At 52.8% G+C, this 22181-nt stretch overlaps 3 protein-coding genes across 7 annotated transcripts in view; 2 read left to right on the top strand and 1 right to left on the bottom strand.

Annotated features, from left to right (window-relative positions):
- The window catches only part of KYAT1 (kynurenine aminotransferase 1), an 18054-nt gene extending 10150 nt beyond the window's left edge, over positions 1-7904 (top strand). The window contains exons 2-14 of one of the 5 annotated variants that reach the window (XR_005652506.1): positions 1282-1340; positions 3301-3448; positions 3704-3853; positions 3934-4020; positions 4263-4391; positions 5611-5731; positions 6076-6152; positions 6278-6367; positions 6481-6667; positions 6748-6827; positions 7357-7443; positions 7535-7707; positions 7763-7901. Coding sequence is in view for 4 of the 5 variants with exons in the window: in XM_039861516.1 (XP_039717450.1) it covers positions 1288-1340; positions 3301-3448; positions 3704-3853; positions 3934-4020; positions 4263-4391; positions 5611-5731; positions 6076-6152; positions 6278-6367; positions 6481-6667; positions 6748-6827; positions 7357-7443; positions 7535-7600 (1275 nt within the window). In the remaining variant the exon portion in view is untranslated. Of the gene's footprint in view, positions 1-1281; positions 1341-3300; positions 3449-3703; positions 3854-3933; positions 4021-4262; positions 4392-5610; positions 5732-6075; positions 6153-6277; positions 6368-6480; positions 6668-6747; positions 6828-7356; positions 7444-7534 lie in introns of all 5 variants that reach the window. The other 4 variants (XM_039861516.1, XM_039861515.1, XM_039861518.1 and 1 more) reach the window with 4 other exon arrangements.
- A 3105-nt stretch (positions 7905-11009) lies between these two features.
- SPOUT1 (SPOUT domain containing methyltransferase 1) lies at positions 11010-17858 on the top strand. Its single transcript, XM_039861716.1, has 12 exons — positions 11010-11116; positions 11724-11769; positions 12055-12180; positions 13100-13259; positions 13481-13570; positions 13678-13727; positions 13948-14078; positions 15066-15138; positions 15246-15344; positions 15831-15933; positions 16115-16262; positions 17074-17858. The coding sequence occupies exons 1-12, from the start codon at positions 11081-11083 to the stop codon at positions 17140-17142; spliced, it is 1131 nt and encodes a 376-aa protein (XP_039717650.1). The 5' UTR covers positions 11010-11080; the 3' UTR covers positions 17143-17858.
- On the bottom strand, positions 17228-20998 carry ENDOG (endonuclease G). Its single transcript, XM_039861717.1, has 3 exons — positions 20223-20998; positions 18774-18883; positions 17228-17579 (listed from the first exon to the last, which is right to left on the bottom strand). The coding sequence occupies exons 1-3, from the start codon at positions 20736-20738 to the stop codon at positions 17297-17299; spliced, it is 909 nt and encodes a 302-aa protein (XP_039717651.1). The 5' UTR covers positions 20739-20998; the 3' UTR covers positions 17228-17296.
- Positions 20999-22181: the final 1183 nt, after the last annotated feature.

The raw sequence follows: 22181 nt of genomic DNA, 5'->3' as shown, positions 1-22181 counted from the left end.
AAAAAAAAAAAAAAATACACATTATCAGAATCAATTGAATATGATTTGATCCCGGTACAAACAACTTGGAAACAGAAAGGCACACATGTGAAATTAAATTTCTTATAATCCCACCATTCAGAGAGAACCTTTGTTAACATTTTGGTTTATTTCCTTCCATTTTTTTTCTATTCATATATGGTCATAGAAAAAATGTATGTATATACCAATATATATTAGGGTATATTTTTTATAAAATGTAATTATACTTTACATACTGTTTTGTAGCCCGGTTTATTGATATCAGTATATCACATTGATAAATAGTCTTCTTTTAAAATGTGATTTTTCTCCTACATTTTTTAACCATAAAAATAAACCATTTATTTTAGGAAACTTGGAAAAGAAAATTATAAGGAAGAAAAGAAAAATCTATCCGTTAACTGACCAACCAAAGATAATCACCGCTAACGAACATTTTGCTGATAACATGATTTTCCTTGGCAGAGATCACCCTCATTTTAAACTATTTTGACATGTACCGAGTGCCGGGCCTGGCAATAAATGTCAGAGATTCAGTGAAGGGACAGGGCTCCCAAGGTCAGCAAAGTATCCACTAGGTGCCAGGCCCCACACTGGGCTCTGTTCAAACTGTTTGCGTTGGCAGAACTCCCAGGCTATATAAAAACCTAGCCTTTATACATACAGTCTGCAGAACCTTCAGGGCAGGGACCTGATTCCAGCGGCCCTGCTGTTGCTGCCAGTCTGACCAGGATCCTGTCCAGGTACCTGTCCAGCTCCTCCTCTGACCTTGGGCAGGTCCCTGAATTATCTCTGACCGAGGCAGATCTCTGTGCCTCGTGTCTTCATGTCTAGAGAGAGATTGTCATGGCATCTCTGATAGGGGTGCTGTGAGGACAGAGCAAGACCGTGAGAAATAGTAAAGATTCACTCTCAGCCATGGCAGGTGGCTGCAGAGAACATTAGAGACCTGGCTCTGCTACCTGTCAGCCATCTGAGACTCACAGACCCACGAAGAGTCCATGAAGCCTGTGCTCTTATTATACCAATGGGGAGACTGAGGCCAGGAGGAGCTAAATCACCTGGCCAGTGTCACCTAGCCAAGGCAGAGTCTGGCGGGGATAGGTGAGGGTGTGGGCTCCAGCCTCCAATCTCCTCCACCTCCCTGGGAGTGGAGCTGTGATGGGGTGGGGCTGTGTTCCAGAAAATAGCTGCCTCCCGTCCAGGGCAGCCAGCTGTGGCACCTGCGCCACTCCGACCTTCCACTTGCTCTGTCTCCAGCTCACCATGGCCAAACGGGTGCAGGCTCGAAGGCTGGACGGGATCAACCAAAACCCATGGTGAGCTGGGCAGGGCCAGGGAGGTGTGCGGTGTCCCCTCGGGCATGGGGTGCAGGACAGGGCTGGTAGTCCCTGGGTTTGCAGAAATTCAGTGGCACCCGGGACAATCAGATCTACAGCCATAGTCCATGAGAGGCGAGACTCAAAAGCCCCAGGTTTGGATTCCAATCTCAGTCAGCTTCAACCCTGCTCGGCCAGTGCTGGCACTGGGGCCGGCAACACACCTGCCCTGAGCCTCGGCTCCCCAGCTGCAAAATGAAGATAATTCTATTTCCCTTAAAGGGCCTTGGGAAGACAAGGTGGTACTGGGTGACAGTGAGAGCCATTACCTGGCACAGGCTAAGGGCTTTCCAGGGACTGTTTTATTTCACGCTTAGTACAGAGTAAGCTAATCTAAGAGAGTAAGAGACAGGCAGCTCTTCTCTGCACATTTGTCAAAGTTAATTTCTTCATCAACTATTCCAAATATAGGAGTATGTTTGTTACTAGTGATCGTATAAGTGCAGTGGGAGGATATGTGAGAAAGATTTAATGATTTTCTCAATCCACCCGCAACCTTCGGCCAGGGGCATAGAGACACCTCTAAACTAAAAAAAAAAAGTTGGCTGTTTTTACAAAACACAGGACAACTTTTCTTTCAAACTCCCCTCATGTATGTCTTTTCCATCGATGATCCATGAGGTTTGGGGCGGGGAGCCAGGCCCAAATGCCCCAGAGAGTTTGGCTGCGCTCTAGGTTGGGCCTCCAGGGTCCTGATCCTCAGTCTGCCACTCCATCCTCCCTGTGAAACAGACTGGGCAGCCTGGTGGCAGGAAATAACGAGGAGGCAGGCCGGGAGAGGCATCGAGACTGTTTCCTGATTCACAGACCTGGCAGACTCTTGAACCCAACACCCCATTTGTACAGAAGAGGAGGCTGAGGCCAGGAGATGTTAAGTCTCATGCAGAAGCAGGGCAGAACAGGAGTGGGCCTAGGAAGAAGGCATGGGACAGGAGGGGAGTATCAGGAGGGGTGAGGGCCACAAGAGTCAGAGCAAAAGCGTGCCCCGGGTTCCTGCCAACCCCAGAGTGGTGCCGGACCGAGAGGGCAGCCAGTGCCTATAAGACGTTGAGCCTGGCTCTCTGTCCCAATCCCCATGGCACATCCCCACCTGATTTTGCACTTCAGTTCCGCTCTTAGCTGTTGTGTGACTCTGGCCAGGTCACTGGCCTCTCTGAGACTCAGCAACTTCTGTGCCTTCGAGGGCATTTGGAGCTCTGGGGAGAAAATGACCAAACTCCATTCGGCCTAGCCTGACTGCCCCCAACCGACCTGGAACCACTTCCCAGCCTCCTCACCCAGCCTGGTAGCCTCTCTCCCAGTTTCCCTGAAGAGGTGGCCACCAGACAGTCCCAGAAGAAAGGGGGCCAGAGATGGCAGATGGCAGATGGCAGAGCTGGCAGGGCGCTGGTCTGTCCAGGATCATAGTCCAGAGCATAAACTTTGCTTCAGACAGATGTGGCTGTGCCATGCCCTGACTGCATCACTCCCTCTGAATCTCAGCTTCTCCATTCTGCCTGTGAAACGGGGTGTCGATGAGTATTTCTAAAGAATCTAGCAGGGCAGGCTAGGCCGGGAATGGAACTGCTATAGCCGATCAACTGGAAGGATGATGTTAATTCTGTGTTTGTGCTCACAGGGTTTGTTATGTAAAGATGATTTTTTACTATGAGTTGTGGTTAAAAAGTCGGAAAGTTAGAAACCCCCAGCTGAGATGTGATTGACACAGCGCCCGGCCCACATAATTGCAAAGCATGGGGCCAGTCATGACCCTGACACAGATCTTTGGACCAGGGCAGATGCTAGTTGTCCAGTTTTTCTAGAACAAGCCCAGTGCATTTGCTCACCCTGTGCCAGAAGCAGGCAGAAGTCCAGGTCAGGGTAGAGAGGTGAGCCAGTGACAACTCTGTTTGTTGCCCAGGGTGGAGTTTATTGAACTGGCCAGTGAGAATGATGTCGTGAACTTGGGACAAGGCTTCCCCGACTACCCGCCCCCAGACTTCGTCGTGGAAGCCTTTCAGCACGCCATCAGCGGAGACTTCATGCTCTACCAGTACACCAAGGCATTTGTGAGTCTCCCAGCCCAGTGTTGGACTGTGCTTCCTGGAGGCACACACTATGTCTGGGTCCCCTCCCTCACGTCCCAGTCCTGGGCACAGAACAGGCCTGGCAGCAAGCATCGTGGGGAGACGAAAGAACTGACTGTGCAGGAGCTGACTTAGCCCCAGGCCTACTGCTAGAAGTTGCTAGAATTGCCTGAGTGTAGCTGAGCAGGAGAGCGGGCCCAGGCTGAGCCAGCTGGCTGACCCCCACTGTCCTGGCAGGGTCACCCACCACTGACAAAGATCCTGGCAAGTTTCTTTGGGAAGCTGCTGGGACAGGAGATAGACCCGCTCAAGAACGTGCTGGTGACTGTGGGTGCCTACGGAGCCCTGTTCACAGCCTTCCAGGCCCTGGTGGATGAAGGAGACGAGGTGAATGGGTGGGGCTTGGGCCAGGTCGGGCTAAGGGTTCAGGGCAGTCCTGACCCCAGCTAATCTGACCCTTGTACCAGGTCATCATCATTGAGCCCTTTTTTGACTGTTATGAGCCCATGACGTTGATGGCGGGGGGTCGTCCTGTGTTTGTGTCCCTGAAGCCGGTAAGGATCCTGGTTGGGGTGTCAGTAGGCAGACGGGTCCAAGGAATGTGCTGCGTTGGAGGCGGGAAAGAGGGAAAGAAGTGGAGGAGCCCAGTTTCTCCAGGAGGCGGTGGTGGCGGGAGGGTGTTCAGAGCCCCAGAGTGGAGAGGGTGGGAACAGATCCCTGGGGAGTGGAGGGCAAAGTCACTAGCATTGAATGTCAGGTAGTAAGTACTGACACTGCCTCCCACCTCCTCTTACAGACCCCTACCCAGGATGGGGAACTAGATTCCAGCAGCAACTGGCAGCTGGACCCCAAGGAGCTGGCGAGCAAGTTCACATCTCGAACCAAAGCCCTAATCCTCAACACACCCAGCAACCCCCTGGGAAAGGTACCTGATAGACCTCTTTCCGGGGACCCCTCCAGACTGGGTTCAAGTACCCCCTCTGTTACTGATTTGCTGCCTTCGGGCCTCAGTTTCTTCATCTGTGAAGTGGGAGGGCTACCTGTTATGAGCTCTGAGGACCGAGGCTCCCAGAGGTCCCAGGGACAGGCGCAGCAATCCTCAGGGAAGAACTGGTGGTGGATCCGGCTGGGCACCTCCATTACTGACTTCTCCACGGGACAGTGACTTCACCTCCTGGAGTGTCATGCGAACATGACAAAACCAATGTGAAGGAAAACCCAGTCCTCCTTCTGTGTGTATCTTATGCCCTCACGTGACTACCACACACACACCACTTCTGACACCAGATACGTGTGGGTTTTCCCCACACCAAGCAGTTCTGTGACACCAGCTGGGTGTCCTACAATGTCACTCAATTTAATTCAGTTCTGACACTGTCCTCCTGGAGATAGCATCGGATCCCACAGGTTAAGGGCTCAGTCCCACAAGACTACCCCCACCCCCACTTCAGATGCCAGTCACAAGTTCAGATTGTCACTAGTCGGCTATAAATCTGAGCCTCCACAACCCCTTCCTCAGGTTCGGTTCATTTGCTAGAGTGACAAACAGAACTCAGAGAAACACTTATTTAAGTTGACTTGTTTCTTAAAGAACATGATAAAGGATTCAGATGAACAGCCAGATGAAGAGAGAACAGTGTGAGGTCTGGCAGAATCCCAAGTGCAGGAGCTTCTGTCCCCAGGGAGTTGGGGCGAATCACCCTCCGGGTAGATGTGTTTACTTTTATGGAGATGCCCTCACATAGGTATGATCAATCATTAACTCCCTTTTCAGCTCCTCTCCCCTCTGTAGGAAAGGAAGGGGGTGAGGTTGAAAATTCCAAGCTTCTGATCATGGCCAGGTCTTTCTGGTGACCAGCCCCCTCTAGGAGCTATCCAGGAGCCCATCCAGAGTCACCTCATGAGAACAAAAGATGCCTCTAGTGCTCTTATCCCTTAGGAATTTACAAGGGTTTCAGGAGCTTCGCACCGGGAACCGGGGACAGAGACCAATGTATATATTTTCCATTATCTCATGACCAACCTCACATGGTCACTATTGCGGGGATTCAATAGGATGGAGCAGAAAAGCCCTTGGCCCTGGGTTTAGCTGTGTCCTTCTCTCTCGCTGAACCAGCCTCTCTGTTTGGGGACGGTCCCTGCAGGTGTTCTCCAAGGCAGAACTGGAGCTGCTGGCCAGCCTGTGCCAGCAGCATGACGTGGTGTGCATCGCTGATGAGGTCTACCAGTGGCTGGTCTACGATAGGCACCAACACGTCAGCATTGGTGAGCCCAGGGAACCAGGGTGCCCTGTTCCCTGGGACATTTGTGCCAGGATTTTGAGCCCAATCTTGGAATCAGCGTAGGCCCAGTGATTAGGACCAAAGGGTCTGAAGCCATACAGGTTGTGTGACCTGGGACAGCGACTTCATCTCACGGAGGACAGGAGAGCACAATGGCACCTGCCTCCAGGGTTGTCATGAGGATGAGCTGAAATAAGTCTTGTAAATAGATTAGCACTTAGCGGGGTTCAGAGTGTTGAGAGCCTGAGTGCCTGCTAGGGTCCAGCCACCACCCCTCCCCGGCTCCCTACCCCCATCTCAACAGCTGCTCTCTTTGGCCTTGGGCAGCCAGCCTCCCTGGCATGTGGGAACGCACCCTGACCATTGGCAGTGCTGGCAAGACCTTTAGCGTCACTGGCTGGAAGGTGAGTTGATGAGGTTGGGGATAACCTTCCCTGACCATGACCTTGGCAGGAAAGGCGGCCTGGGAGTTAAGGAAGCCCTCGGTCAGGCTCTGAAGGGCCTCAAGCCTGCCTGTGTCCTGGTGTAGGTGGGCTGGGTCCTAGGCCCGGACAGGCTCATGAGGTACCTGCACACCGTGCAAGAGAACTCCATCTTTCACTGTCCCACGCAGACCCAGGTGAGGAGGGGCAGGGGACTGTGCCGCGGGGGAGGGGGAAGGCCATCAAAGGAGCCCAGGCTGGCTCCAGGGTCAGGTCATGCCTGACCTGCTTGCCCCTCCACCCTCCTCAGGCCGCAGTAGCCTGGTGCTTTCAGCGGGAGCAGCTGCATTTCAGCCAGCCCAGCAGCTACTTTGTGCAGTTACAACAGGCTGTACAGCGCAACCGTGACCACATGATCCAAAGCCTACAGTCCATGGGCCTGAGGCCCATAGTCCCCCAGGGCAGCTACTTCCTCATCACAGACATCTCACACTTCAGTGCGTGGGACTGGCCAGGGTGGACAGGGCTTAGGGGAGCTGGAGGCTACCCAGGGTTCAGCATGGCCTCTGTCCCACAGAGAGCAAGATGCCTGACTTGCCTGGGGCTGTGGACGAGCCCTATGACAGACGCTTCATCAAGTGGATGATCAGGAATAAGGTGGGCTGGGCCTCTGCTAGGGCCCCTGAGAATGGTTTTATGGGTTGGGTACTGCTCAGCAGTGCCCAGCCAAGGGGATGCTGGGCCAGAATCCAGCCCAGCCTCTGCGATGAGCACGTACAGGGCTGCATCCATTTCAAGGAATGGGGAGCCTGATTTTAATTGATGCCATGTGGGCTGGCAGGAATTCCTGCCCTCTTAGGACCTCGGTCTTGCCATCCACACAATGAGGAATTGGCCCATTAACTCTGGGTTTCATCCAACCGGGCTGTGATTCTAAGGCTTATGTCTTCCCTGACTCTGTGTGACCCCTCTGTCAGCTTCCGTCTCCCCTCCATACACAGGAGGGACGTCTCCCCTCCATACACAGGAGGGATGATGTTTTGGGCTTCTTTTCCTCTGACCTTGACATAGCACAGGGAGGTGCCACATTAAAGCTGACTCTCCTTCCCCCACCCCATCGTGGACCCTCTATCCCCCGAAGTCTAGGCCTGGGACCCTATTGAGACGTGGGCTTCCTCTCCTCCAGGGCTTGGTGGCCACCCCGGTCTCCTTCTTCTATAGCATGCCACATCAGAAGCACTTTGACCACTATATCCGCTTTTGTTTTCTAAAGGTAAGAGGCAGGGCTGGGGAGGGAAGACCTCCCCAAGAAGGCCAGCTGGTGGGTGTGGGGAGAAGGGTAGGACCAATCTGTGTTGGTGCAGGATGAATCCACACTCCAGGCCATGGACAAGAAGCTGCAGGAGTGGAAGGATGAACTCGAGGCCTGATGTCGTCCCCTCGGCCTTGCCTCACCTGGATGATCCCTGCACAGTTCTCTCTTTGTCCAGAACTTTTTTGGAGATGAAGGAGGCCTGACCTGGGCTCCTCTGGGCTCCCCAGACTTGGCTGGGACTCAGCAGGCAGAGTCTGACAGTGTACTGGCCTTGAGTCCCAGTCCTGACCCCAGCCAAGGCTCAGGCATCCCTCCCTTTCCTTCTCTAAACTTGACCTAGGAAAGTTGCCCTATGGTTTGAGTCCTCAAGTCAGTACTTTTTGCCCACAATAAATTTTAAGTCATTTGAACACTTATCAGCTTCACTCTGCTTCTCACTCTGGTGCTGATCGCTGATGGAAACTTGGTCAGAATAGAAGGCATCTCCGTGAACCTCAGATGCTAGGCCCTCTTTGTACATATTATTCTGTGAAGTAAAACCAAGGCCCAGAGAAGATCAGGGACTTGGGACTTGTCCAAAGTCACATAGTAAGTTAATGGTAAAACCAGGCCTAGAAGCCAGAGTTCAGATGGTATGTGTTACTGGTGCTGATGTGTGTGTGTGTGTGTGTGTGTGTGTGTGTGTGTGTGTGTGTGTGTGCCACAGGAGATGGGGGCCTCTGAGTGTCTGACAGGGAAGATACAGTCTCATCCCACAAGGGTCAGAGTGCAGGCTAGGAAAGCCAAGGGTTACACAATTAGAAGGGGAAGGAAGTAGCTCATGGTTATTGTGCACCCCTGTGTGCCAGGCATTCGGGTGCCCATCATCATATTAAACAACTACCTGAGACGGAGTTACTCTCCATTTTACAAATGAGGGAACCACTTTGGAGGTGAGGTCATTGCCCAAGGCCATCAAGCTGGCAAAGACAGAGTGGGATCTGATGGGGGGCGTGTCCCACTGGAAAGCAATGGCAGCTCCTAAATTCATTTGGAGGGTGGTGCTGGGGACTTGTATTTGCATAGCAAGCCCATGGGTTTTGTTTATATCATATACTTAATTGGGGACCTAATAGGAACATATGGTATAATAAAATATATTTGGTCTTTGTCACTGTTTCCTGGCACAGACTTCCTTAAACCCTTGGAATTTCCAGGGCGGTAGGAGTGTCTTTAATTATTCATAACGAGCCCCTTCGACCATGTGATTAGAAGTCAGAACTTTCAGCCCCAAACCCAGGTCCCCAGGGAGGGGGAAGGGACTGGGCATTGAGTTTAGTTACAATCAATCATGCATCTGTAACTGGGCTGGTGAACACATTGATATTTGGGAGAGTGGCACATCCAGAGATAGCACAGAAGCCCTGCACCCCCACCCCCACCCCAAGACCTTATTCTATGTATCTCTTCCATTTGGCCATTCCTGAGTTAAATCCTTTATGATAAAACTATCAGGATAGCACTTTCCTGAGTGCTGTGAATCATTTCAGCAAATTATTAAACCTGAAGGGGATTGTGGAAATGCCCGAATAGTCAGCCAGGGGGAAGCCTGGGGACCCCACTTGCTGCTGGCATTTGAAGTGAGGGGCAGTCTTGTGTGACTGAGCCCTTAACCTATGGGGTCTGTGCCAACTCCATGTAGTTATTGCCTGAAGTGTAGGACACCCACTTGATGTTAGAGAATTGCCGTTGCAACGTACTTGGTGCTGTGACATAGGGCACCTCCCTCCCTCCCCTTCCAAACCTTGACTTGGTGCTAGTACCACTGTTCCAAAGTCAAAACTGTAAAACAAAATACCAGCTCAGAGACTCGGGCTTGGAGCCCCTTTGCTGTATTATACATCACTTGATGGTTAAAAAATAAAAAAAGTCCTCCATGAGGTAAATCCATAGACTTCTTGGGTAGAACCACCCTGACTGAGGTTCCATGTCTCATGAATAAACTGGACTCTGCCCATAACTCAAATCTGTGACTCTACAGAGGTTCCAGATCTTAGACTGAGTAACCTCAGCCAGCCTGAGATGGTAGATCTTCCCTTAGATGTATACATGACTTTGTCTTCTCATTCACATGGTGGAGGGGGCTGATGGTGAAATAACACACCTCCTGTAATGTTAATGTATAAATTGACTTAGAAATTAATCTCCCCTCTGCTAGGTTATAAGCTCCAGATCAGCGTCTTCTTCTGCTTATCATTGTGTCCCTGGCACAGGGAATTCCTGCCTCAAAATAGACCCTGCTCAATAAATATTTTTTGATTGAATAAATATTGACTCAAATTTATTATTTTTAATAAATTTTTATAAAATTTTAATAAAATTTATTATTTTTAATAAATTTATTAATTTATTTAAAAAGAAAACTTAGCTCATTCATTGCTGGCAGGAATGCAAAATGGTACAGCCATTTTGGAAGACAGTTTGAAAGTTTCTTACAAAGTTAAACATAGTCTTACTGTAGGGTCCAGCAGTCAGGCTCCTAGCAATTTACCCATATGAGTTGAAAATTCACGTCACACAAAAACTTGCACATAAATGTTTATAGCAGCTTTATTCATAATTGCCCCAAACTGGAAGCAACCAAATGTCCTTCAAAAGTTGAATGGAGAAACAAACTGGTATATTCATACAATGGAATAGTATTTAGCAATAAAAAGAAATGAGCTATTAAGCCACGTGAAGATATGGAGGAACTTTAAATGTATATTGTTTAATGAAAGAAGAGAGTCTGAAAAGGCTACATACTGATTCTAACTATACGACATTCTGGAAAAGGCAGAAACTATGGAGACAGTGAAAAAGATCAGTGGTTTCCAGGGTCTTGGAAGTGGGTATATGGAACACAGAGATTTTTAGGGCTGTGAAATTATTTCTTTAATACTGTAATGGTAGATACATGACATAAAGCATTTGTCAAAACCTATACAATGCAAAACACAGAGTGAACCGTAATGTAAACTATGAACTGTAGTTAATAATAATGCATCAATACTGGCTCATCAACTATAAGAAATATACACACCAAGGCAAGATGTTAATAGTAGTGGTAACTGAGTGAGGGAGAAAGGTTGATGGGAACTCCCTATACTATCTGCTCAATTTTCAGTAAGCCTAAATCTGCTCAAGAAAATAAAGTCTGTTAATTAAAAGGGAGAGCAAAGAACAAATCTATAAAAGAATTAAATTATCCTAAGGTCATTTTCCAGTTCTGAATCACACTCAAGCTCTGGGCCTCAAGGTCCCCATGTATAAAACTAAATTGAGGTTTGTCGCGCTTGTCCGGAGATGGAGGGCGGCTCTTCGGTCCAGAGGCCCAGGAAAGACCCGATATGCGGCCCATTTGGACACCCAGGCGGGCAGGCAATCAGCACTACCAAACCCCGCGATAGCGCTCGCAAGCCGCGGAGCCCAGCCCAGACCACGGATGCCCATGTGGTCTCTGGGAGCCTAGGCCACGCCCCCGCGAGCTTTTGCCTCCGATTGGACGAATCGGGGGAGGTGTGGCCGGAAGAGGTGAGTCTCATTGGCTGAGCGTGGTCGACGGCGTGCGGCGAACATGGCGGAGCAAGCGAGGAAGCGACCCTGCGGCCCGGTAGGTGACAGGCAGGTGGAAGAAAGTGGGACCCCGAGACTGGACAGAGGGGTGTGGGCGTGAAAACGAGCCGCGTGGAGCCCTGTGGCGGGGACGGGCTGCGCCTCCCGCTCCCTGCTTCTCGCTGATCCGAAGGCGGAAGCCCCGAGGTGTCGCATAATCGTGGCCGCGTGCGCCCCTGCCCGGACGAGAACTGGAGGTGGGGGCCGGGGTCTGAGCCACAGCCGGGACAGTGGCAGGTAACCCATTGCGGGAACCCCTTACGGCTACTTTGGCCAGGGCCGGATTCAGGAGGTGGGATCCTATGCGCAATCCTGAGCCCTTTCGTGGCATATCTCTTCTGATTCCCAGGGTGGCAGTGGGCAGGTCCTGTTCCCCTGAGCTTCATTTTCCTCTTCTCTCCGGTAGAAACTCGTAAATAATTTATCGAGTGCTTACTATATGCCAGGCCTGGTCTCAGGCACAGGGGCGCAGCAGGTCCCTATCATCCTGACGCTCTCTCTGAGGCAGCAGTGTATGGGAGTTCCCAGTAGCAAGTGGGACGCCCCCCGCCCCCGCTAGGTGTGACCATTCAGCCTCACTCCTATACCTCTTCCCAATCCTCCAGGGTGAACATGGCCAAAGGGTTGAGTGGCGAAAATGGAAGCAACAGAGTAAGTAAGGGGCAGGGTGTGGGAAGCAGTGTGCGTGTTCACCCTTCCCCAGGTCACTCCAGCAGTGCACAACTGAACCTTGGGGAAAGCCACCAGGTTTGTCCCCTCTGGGTCCCATAGCACCCAAGATGGGAAGAAGGGGTTAGAAGCCCTGGAGGCTCCTCTGGCTGTTCACCCAGCAGCACTCAAGCACCCAGGCTGTCCCTACAGAGTGGGAACCCTGACCCTGCTGAGAGGGCACCAAGTCCCTCTCCCCTCCATCAATTGAGATGTCCTCTTATCCAGAGAAAGAGGAGAAGAAGAAGTGGAAGGATCTCAAGCTGATGAAAAAGCTGGAGCGGCAGCGGATGCAAGAAGAACAGACAAAGCGCCAGGAGGAGGAGGAGGCAGCTGCACAGAGGGAGGACCAGGGTGAGCATATAGAAGAAAGGAAAAATCCCAGCAAGCATTGCAGTGAAAGTTTCTCCAGATGTTGTTATACCCACTTAAACACATGTAGAGAGATGTAGAGATACAATCTTAAGAAAGTGGAAGCACTTGATCCATGTGCCTCCGGGCCTGGTTTTCCTTGCCCCACGTTGTGTCCTGAATGTCCTTTCACATCAGTACATCCGGATCCACTCTAACAAATTGTATCTCTTCTCAGCCAGAACCGAAGTTCTGCAAAGTCAGGGGGCCCTATCATACACTGTACACCCAGTGGTTACCAGTGATGATGGTGACAGTGGGAACAGCAACTGAACATGTCAGTTGTCTCAGATACTGGGGGAGCCCTTATGGGTGTTGTCTCACATGGCTCCCTTTGGACAACTCTGGGAGGAAGTACAGTGGTCCCTCTGGAGCCAGACAGCCTGAACTATATCTCAGCTCTCCTGCCTTTTGTATGACGTTGGGCCATGTATTTGACCTCTTTGGTGCACAAGTTCCCCACCTCTTAATAGGGATCTTGGTAGTACCTGCTTCCTAGGCTTATTGGGTAAATGCGCACCCATAAAAGGCACTAATTATAGATAATAGCTCTCATCATTATCCCCATTTAACAATCAGAACTGAGGCAGTAAGGGGCAGAGCCAGGATATGGACCGAGGCCAATGCCTCCAACCACTCCCAGCCTTACCTGGTGATCTGCCTTCCTCGCTTCTGCGAGGAGACCACTGAGTCCATTTTCTTCCTGGGGAGATTGAGGCCCAGAGAGGGGAGTTTGATCTATTTTGCTAATCTCAAAATTCCTCCCAGTAGAAAAATTCTCTAACTCTGGGCCCTGAGGAAGGAGGAGGAGCGCATGGGCCTGGCCTCTCAGACTGACCGTGAACACCCCTCCCCTCCCCAGGGCGGCCTTACACGCTGAGCGTGGCCCTGCCAGGCTCCATTCTCGACAACGCTCAGTCGCCCGAGCTTCGCACCTATCTGGCTGGCCAGATCGCCAGAGCCTGCACCATCTTCTGTGTGGATGAGATTGTGGTGTTTGATGAAGAAGGCCAAGATGCCAAGTGAGGGGCCATCCCATAGGCGGGGTACCGGGGCTCAGGGAGATGGGAGGGGCTGCCAGGATTGGCTCCGGCTTGCCGGGGCTGAGAACCCTGCCTGGAATGCCCCCATTGTAACCCCGATGGGTAGAGTTGCAAAGCAGGGCACTGCAGAGGTCAGTCTGGGTGCACCAGCTCTCGAAGGGAACACAGTAGGCTCTTGAGCCCTATCTTTCTCTCTCCAGGACTGTGGAAGGGGAATTCAAGGGAATTGGCAAGAAGGGGCAGGCGTGTGTGCAGCTGGCCCGGATCCTGCAGTACCTGGAGTGTCCACAGTAAGCGGTGAAGGACAGACTTCCCTGAGCATGAAGGAGGGGAGGCTGAGGGGCAGGCCAAGCAGGTGTTTTCCCTGGGAATTTCTGAGAATTGTGTTCTTAACTAGGTATCTGAGAAAGGCGTTCTTCCCCAAGCACCAGGATCTACAGTTTGCAGGTAAGGCTGGGAGGGGCTGGACCTCTATTTCCCATAGATCGTCCCCAGACCCTAAGAAACCACGGTACAGTTAGGAAAACAGTCCCAAGCATGGCAAGGCCTGTGCCTGGTGGCAAACAGCAAATCTGTGGCAGAGCTGGATATGGGACCAGGGTTCTCTGCCACATCCCCATGTGCTTTTGCACCTCCCAGACTCCTCGTGGCCCCTCCTCACCCACAGGGCTCCTGAACCCCTTGGACAGCCCTCACCACATGCGTCAGGATGAGGAATCCGAGTTCCGAGAGGGCATCGTGGTGGACCGGCCCACCCGGCCAGGCCATGGTTCCTTTGTCAACTGTGGCATGAAGAAGGTAGGAATTAAAGGGTGAGTCAAGATATACTTCCAGACACACCTTAGCTGTGGAGGGCAGGTTGGGTATGTGAGTAGGGAGCCTGGGACCCAGGCATCTCTGCCTGCCAGTCCCCCACTGATGCTGATTTGGGCCAGAGAAGTAAGTACCTAAAACGGAGCTCAGTAGATAAACCCAGAAGCAAATTTACTGGGGTTTTTTTGTTCTTGTTTTTTTTTTTTTAAAAGCAAATCAACAGAAGATGGTCCTCATGCTAAAAACAAAACAAAACCTTGCAAAAACAAGTTCAAATCATTCTGGGGCTGTTCCCGCGATGCAGAGCCACGTTGGGGATTGGCATGTTCATTTGCCAACTGTTTACTCTCAAGTCTCCTAGAGTCAGAGGCAGAGACATGTAAATGTGTGGGTTTCCCTTCCCTGAAAAGAACGGACCAGAAGTCACTGACTAAAAGCAGATCAGGATGATCCAGACACAGATGAAAAGCACGAGACACCCTCGAAAGGGAAAGAAAATGCCCTATTTCTGAATTCGAAATTGGCACAAGACACAAACATCTATGGTTATTCACATTCCCATGTGTTAAGCATTTATTTCATGCCAGGGCCTGTATAACAATAGCTGTTGTTTATGGAAAGTTTTCTGTTAGATGAGGAAACAGGGTCAGAGAGGTTAAGTGACCCACTCAAACTCCTATAGCTAGTAAGAGGTATAGCCACCAAAATGTAGGAAACTGGGATTTCATCTACTCATGAAATATTTACTTCCTACTCAGTTCCAGGCCTGCAGCTTTCACTTTTGACCCGTGTCTTATAGTAGTTGTTTGGCAAGAATGGTGTCTTGTAAGTAGGTCTGGCCCAGATAAGGGGCTAAAAGTTGACCCGGACCCCTTAGGTCTCTTGCCAACCCTGTTGATCCCCCGTGTCTGGGAGAGTGATGACCCCTGCTGGTCTGTGAGGGAACAGCACCCATTTCTGGCTTCTCCCTAGGAGGTGAAGATTGACAAGAACTTGGAACCTGGACTTCGGGTGACTGTGCAACTGAACCAGAAGCAGCTCCCAGGTATCTGAAAGTTTCCCCCACCTGGCCAGCCTGAGGGCCCAGAGCCTCCTCCTTCCACCTCCCTGTCCCCTCGCCCTGTCTTCACAGCCTCTCTGCTTCCCCTCCAGAAAGCAAGACCTACCGTGGGAAAGTCGTGTCGTCACAGGACCCACGCACCAAAGCTGGTCTCTACTGGGGCTACATGGTCCGGCTGGCCTCCTGCCTCAGTAAGGACGCAGCTTCCTTTTATGAAAACAGAGAGCCTTGCTTGACCCAAAAGTCAGACCAGAGTTTTTTGTCCTACCAACTTGCTATGTGTCCCTGGGCAGCTGCCTTTCCTTCTGTGGGTCTTGGTCTCCCTGAGTTTGCTGCCTGGAACGCTGTTAATGACTTCTGAGAAAAAGAATATCATGATTGGTGAATAATGCTCGCCACAGGGGTGGGAATGGGGGCAAAAGGGCTAAATAAGTCAAAGGTACAGTATGTGTTCTCAGAGCTCCTTCGTCCCCACCCTCTGCTTTGTTGTCCCAGTCCAGCACAGGCTTTGTCTCTCCCTGGTCAGTCTCTGACTTCTCAAGGACAGTGGAGGGCCCAGGTGTGGCTCCCTTACTGGAGTCCCCTTCTACACACCACACCCCACCCAATATACACTCGCAGAGCCAAGCCACTGTGGCTTGTGGAAAGGACACCTACTGAGCTGGCCCCGCCCTCAGGTGCTGTGTTTGCTGAGGCCCCCTTCCAGGATGGGTATGACCTGACCATTGGGACGTCAGAGCGAGGCTCGGATGTAGCCTCTGCCCAGCTTCCCAGCTTCAGGTGGGTACAGCCTAGGGCAGGGGCCGGGGGATGGGGAGTGGAGTGGAGCAAGGGACCAGTCTGGTGGGGGCAAAGCCGTACAGACAACTCCTACCGCATGTGGGCTGCTTTCAGTGTGGTCTTGATGAGCAGTCAGTGACCGCGCCTCCACCCTCCCCACCCCGCTCCCTGTGGGTGCCAGGCATGCTCTCGTGGTGTTCGGGGGCCTCCAGGGGCTGGAAGCTGGAGTGGATGCTGACCCCAACCTAGAAGTGGCTGAACCCAGTGTCCTTTTCGATCTGTATGTCAATACCTGCCCCAGCCAGGGCAGCCGCACCATCCGCACAGAGGTGAGCCTGCCTGCTTCCCCCACCTCCAGCCCCATGTCCTTCCAGAGGTTCACCCACCAGCCAGGGCCTCAGGGTCTCTCCACGGGGGACTACAGCTCTCTCCCTGTCACCTCCCTTGCCCAAGGCTGCCCTGAGCCAGCCTTCTCTGGGGATGGTCTCCTCACCCCCTTGACCTCACCACCTGAGACTTACAGCCGGGGCAGGATATGAGTGAGCTGGGAGCCAAGACTTCTGGGTGCCGGTGCCTGTCCAGCTGCTCCCCGGCTGGATGACCCAGGAGACCCCGCCCACCCCTACTCTGGGCTTTCGCTTCCTTCACTGTACGCTCGTGTGTGACCATGGCGGGCAGGGCAGCCCTCCCCGTGGGTGCCAGGATGCGGCTGGCTCAGAGCCTTCGTCCTGGGCATCCACGGAACCTGTGGCCCTGCTTCCTTCAGTCTCAAAGGCGGTGACTAAACAGGTGGACTGCTCCAGTCTACCTGTCCCTAACGGCCCTTTTGGGGCCAGGTGCTGTACGACAGCCAGCTGTACCCTCCCAACAATAACCCCAGCTCCCACCCTTGCAATACCTATACCAAGGGCTGAGAACTTCCTGTCACCTCCCCTGACCCTAGGAGACAGGTATGCTCCCATCATCCCCCAGTCATTCCCATTTTACATAGGGAGAGACTGAGGAACAAGGAGGTGAAGCCCTTCGCAGGGCATGCATCCGGCCAGTGGCAGATCAGCAGAGTGACGCTGGGCCTGTCCTTCACCTCAGGGCCCTGTTGAGGGCAGCAGGCCCCAGCCCATTGCTGCACTTCTCTTCCAGGAAGCCATCCTCATCTCCCTGGCTGCCCTGCAGCCTGGCCTCACCCAGGCAGGTGCCCAGCCCAGCTGAAGGTTCTGTCAGGCACAAGACAGTGAAGAGGCAGTGAAGCCAGAGGTTCCTGAGGGTCACCTGGGAAAAATACAGCCAAGACTTGTTTCTAAAAATAACCACCTTTAATGCGACCCAACCCCTGCACCCTCACAGTCTGGCCAGGCAGCCGCCCTCACTTGCTGCCTGCGGAGATGGCCTTGAAGCTGCCAGCCCGCGCCAGTATATTTGGCACGAAGAGCAGCCCTGAGGCCCGCTCGATGCTCTCGATGGGCACCAGGAAACGCTCCAGCGGGATTGCCTCGTCCACGGGCGCGTTGGGCATCACATAGGAGCGGAGTTCGATTTGTCCACCTGCTGCCTCCAGGATCAGCACCTTGAAGAAGTGGGTGGGCACTGCCACGTGATTCTTGCCGATTACCTGGTACTTCACGTAGGACTTCCCGTCAGCCTCCGTCCTGCAGGCAAACCCAGGTACCCGTGGCCTTTCAGGGCTCCCAGGGAGTCTGGTGGGACCCCAGGCCACCGCCTCCAGGAAGCATTCCCTAACCTGACCTCCAACTTGTGCCGGCCTGCAGGACTAGACTACCCCTCAGTGTGGGGCTCCTGTGCCCTCCTTGGCTCCCCCAGCAGTCTGGGAGCTCCCTGCAGGGTAGAGATTCACTCGTACCCTGTTGTCTCATGCCCACCCCTGGTTCAGGCAGAGTGGATGGTGGCAATAAATGCTGCTGACGGAATCTGCCCTTCTAAACATTCACATTTATCCATGCAGACACTGGATGTCTGCCTGTCTCTCCCTGTGGAAGGGGAGTACCAGATGGGCCAAGCTGTGACAACTGGATTCCAAGCCCCAGCACAGGACCCGGTGCATAGCAGGTGCCCGGAACACTGACGGGTGACTGACTGCCGGGCTAACCCTCAGCAGAGTCTGCTCCACTTCAGCAAGCTGCAGGAGGCCCTGGCTCCTTAGTTTATCAGTGCCTGTGTGAGCCCATGCTGTCCCCTAAACAACCGCAAGGTGGCTACCAGCTATTACTCCCATTTCATGGGAGAGGACGTTGAGGCCATTTGCCCATGGCACCCAGACCCTAGGTAATAGGGTCTGGATCCCATCCCAGCCTGTAGATTACAGAGCCAGCTGCTTCACCACAACCTATAGCTTTACTCATCCCAACCTTAAGCGTGCCAAAAAAATCACTGAGCATGCCCAGAGGAAGCTCCGTCCCTTCTACGTGGGAGGCAGGGCTACAGAGGGACAAGAGTGAAGGTTCAGGGTCAGGAAGATAGAGTTCAAACCCAGGCTCTGGGAGAAGGGTGGGGAAGGGTTGCTCCAAGCAGAGGAGACCGAAGGCAATAGCCTGGTAGAAGGGTTTCTGGGCAGGACACGGGTGGGTGGGTGTGGTGAGAGGTGATCTAGGAGAAAGCAAAAGCAGATGCAAGGCCTGGTGCCCATGCGCAGAGAAGACATGGTCTAGGCGAGCACCCCAAAGGTCTCTGGTTATGAAAGTAGAATTCAGGGGCCTGAGGCAAGGAATGGACAGACTTGCCAAGAGACTAGATGACCTGGCAGTGTCAACCCAATGCCTGGGACAAGCCTGCATGGGGTGAGTGGGAGGCCCTGGCTTGCCCAGAACCCCCAGTTCTAGCCTCACCTGGGCAGGAAGAGTGGCCCTGTGCAGACGTAGACGTTTTGGTAGGTGCGGGTCAAGCTCCGGCTGTACTTCTCCAGGTTGTTCCAAGCATTCTGGTTGAGGTGGGGCACCTGGTAGGAGAGAGGGGACTCAGACTGTGACTGGCACCAAGCCTGGAAATTCTAGCATGGAATGGGGGGTGACAAGCATGCAGAGAAAACTGGTTCAAGGAATGAAAATCACTCCTTTAGGCCACCTGGACGAGAGGATGGAGCCCGGACCCATATAGAATGGAAGGATTAGCATCCCAGGTCTCATAGCCGTTTCTCAGTTCCAAAGAGCCACACTAAGGAAAGCCACACATCTTCCCCTTCAGAGGGGGGAACAGGCCTGCCCCTGCCCTGGTCCCCAGGGGCTCTCAGGAAGGCCAGCTCTCTCAAGCATCTCTCCTGTCCTTTTCCCCCTCTGAACCACATACATAGCCCAGCTGAGGCTGTCATGAATCTGCTCCCGACTCCATCACTTGAGCTTTCCAGTCCTCTGTACAGTGTCTAGTCCCATGGGTAGGGGACTACCGCTAGGAGAGCAGAAGTCAGGTCAGAGGCTCAGACCCCACCTGGTTCACCCAGGGCCCCACATCAGTCTTCATCCAGTGGGTGTCACTTTTGGTGGGAACAGAGCTAGAGGGAGGGGGCTTGCTCAAGGTGCACAGTGACTGCTACTAACAGCCAACTGCCAGCAAGTATCTCTCCTTTTACTCCTGGAAGGCAGGCAGGGTAGGACAATGGCTGAAGCATCCTCTAGAGACGAGAGGTCCCCAACCCCCAGGCCAAGGAACTGGTACTGGTTCGTGGCCTGTTAGGAACTGGGCTGCACAGTAGGTGAGTGGAGGGCGGGCAAAGCTTCATCTGTATTTGCAGCCACTTGCCAGCGCCAGCATCATCGCCTCAGCTCCACCTCAGGTCATCAGGCATTAGATTCTCATAGGAGCACTGGTCCCTGGTGCCAAAAAGGTTGAGGACCGTTGCCCCAGACAAACTGCCTGGGTCTCCTGATGTGTGGCACTGGGCCAGTCACTTTGCCTCTCTGAGCCTCAGTTCTCTCATTAAAGCTAATTGTTGAATGCTTGCCATGGGCCAGGAAGTGTGCTCAGTACCTTTACATGCACTGGGTCTTCAGTTCCTCAGTGCTACAGCAAAAGATAGGTGAATAACAGTAATATCCCCATTTTACAGATGAAGACACGAAGCTAAAGGGCCCTCAGTTAAGGTCAGACTGCAGAACGGGTGCTGGGAGCCCAGTGCTCTGTCCCTCCGGCTTAGGACAAGCGGTGATTAGCAAGCCCCTCACCAAGCCCCTGACCCAGCAGGCGCACTCAGCATCTTCCCCATTCTGCGGAGGGGCAAACCGAGGCAAGGAAGTGAGGGGCTGACCTCGCCTTGTGCAGTCGGGACCGGGCGCAGGCGCTACCTGGGGCGCGACGTTGCTCAAGTAGAAGGTATCGTCCATGGCCTTCTGACTCCAGCGGTGGTTGGCTGCGGCGGCCAAGTGGCCGCGATCGAAGCCGCTGCCGCGGTAGTCGGCATTAGTGGCGCGGTGGTACGCATGCACCGAGTCGTCCTCGCGGAAGTCGCACGAGCTGCGGTCGCCGTCGCCGCGGAGCCGCTCAGGCCGCAGCTGCTCCACCACCCAGAGCGCGCCGCGGGTGCGTGGGTCGTAGCACAGCACGTACGACTCGCGGCTCTTGAGCTGCGCCAGCCCAGGTAGCCCGTACTTGGCCAGCTCGCCGGGGCCACCGCCTACCGGAGCCCCGGGTACAGCAGGCACGACGGGCAGTTCGGCTGCCGCCGCCACAGGCAACACGGGCAGCCGGCCCAGCAGCCCCGGCGCCGGGCGCGCGTCCGCCCGCTGCCGCCGCCAGCCTTCAGCAGCTGCGCCCAGGCCCGTGCCCAGCGCCAGGGTCAGACCGACCCGGAGCGCCCGCATGGCCAAGGAGTGTCGCCGCTGCGAGGATGGAGGACGGCCGGCGGCGCCGGGGGAACGCCGCGACCTCTTGCGTCCCGCCCGCGAGGCTCTTAAAGGGGCCGCTCTGGCCTGCGGGGCCCATCGCGGATGGGGCTGGGTGGGGGCGTGGGCGGGAGCAATGCCCCTCCCTTCTACTCATCAAGGCACCAAAGGGCTTGGGACTCCAAATAAGTCCCAAATGGGACCCAAGAAGTTCTACTCAGGGCCATTGCGGATTGGACATCGTGGCGCCCTTCCTTTGCCCTTTAAGATGTGGCTTGAGGGGCGTGGCATCGCTGCTTTGGTTTATCCGGCTTCGCCCCGCCTCCTCATGGGTTTCCACCGAGGGACCCACCTCCTTTGAGCGCCTGTGCAAGCGCCAATGGAATAACAAATATTAGTTTGAAGAGCTTCGGTCACTACTTCATTTAACCCTCAAAAGAGCAGAGAAGGAGCTCCTAGTTGGCAGAATAAGGATATGACACCGGAGGCGTCCACTGGAGTCTATCCTAACCAGTACACCATAAGATAAGCTAAAAGTTCTACAAGATCGACCAAGATTTTCTTAACACCCAGAGTGAGAACGAGGATGCAGGTGGCAGGTCCTCTCCGACTGCTGGTTGGAACAGAAACTGGTACAATCCCAGAAAACAACTTGGCAATATGTATGAAAAGCCTTAGAAAGGTTCATACCTTTCAACCCACTTAAGAGGCCCGAGCTGGAGAAATAACTCTGGGATGTAGATTCCAAACAGAAACTTCCCCACAGTATTACTTACATTCAGAAATAGAAACTGGTTTCCGACCCCTTTAGCATATTAGATAGAATAGTATGTGGCCTATAAAAATTTGGAAGTCATATAGCAACTTACCATCTAACATGAGGGAATTGACAATACAAAAAACTATATATCGAGAAGAAAAATATATAACAAAAATTACATCTGCAAAGACTAACACTATCAGTGATTTTCTCCAGATTGGTGGTGGTGGTAGGCTTTGTTTTATTTATGGGCTTTTGATTTTTCAGTTTTTTCAATCTAAAAAAAAAAAAACTTGCTGTGAAATTATGATGTAATAGATTTTTCTCCAGTCCATGCTCCCTCCTCCCCCCAGCTGCAAATTGTATGATTTAATGAATAGTTAAACAGCCTCTTCCAACAAGAATCTGCTGGCCTTTCTCTTCAATGACTCTAAAAGCCTCCTAACACCACCCCTGCTCACTTTTTTCCTGCTCTTAAGGTCTCAGTGGTTTCAGCCCATGACATACCAATCAATGCCCATTGCAAAGAACACATGATTTATTAAAGACTTGTCATCAACAGCATTGATTCAAGGAACAAAACTGATTTAAAAAACAAAAACAAAACATAAGTAGACTAACATTCTGATCCTCTGGAGTGACATCTGCTGAATTCATACAGC

Source organism: Pteropus medius, unplaced genomic scaffold (genome assembly GCF_902729225.1).
Source record: "Pteropus medius unplaced genomic scaffold, Ma_sr-lr_union100, whole genome shotgun sequence".
Lineage (NCBI taxonomy): Eukaryota > Metazoa > Chordata > Mammalia > Chiroptera > Pteropodidae > Pteropus > Pteropus medius.
Note: the sequence above shows the minus strand (reverse complement) of the source record. Positions and strands in the feature narration are given on the sequence as shown.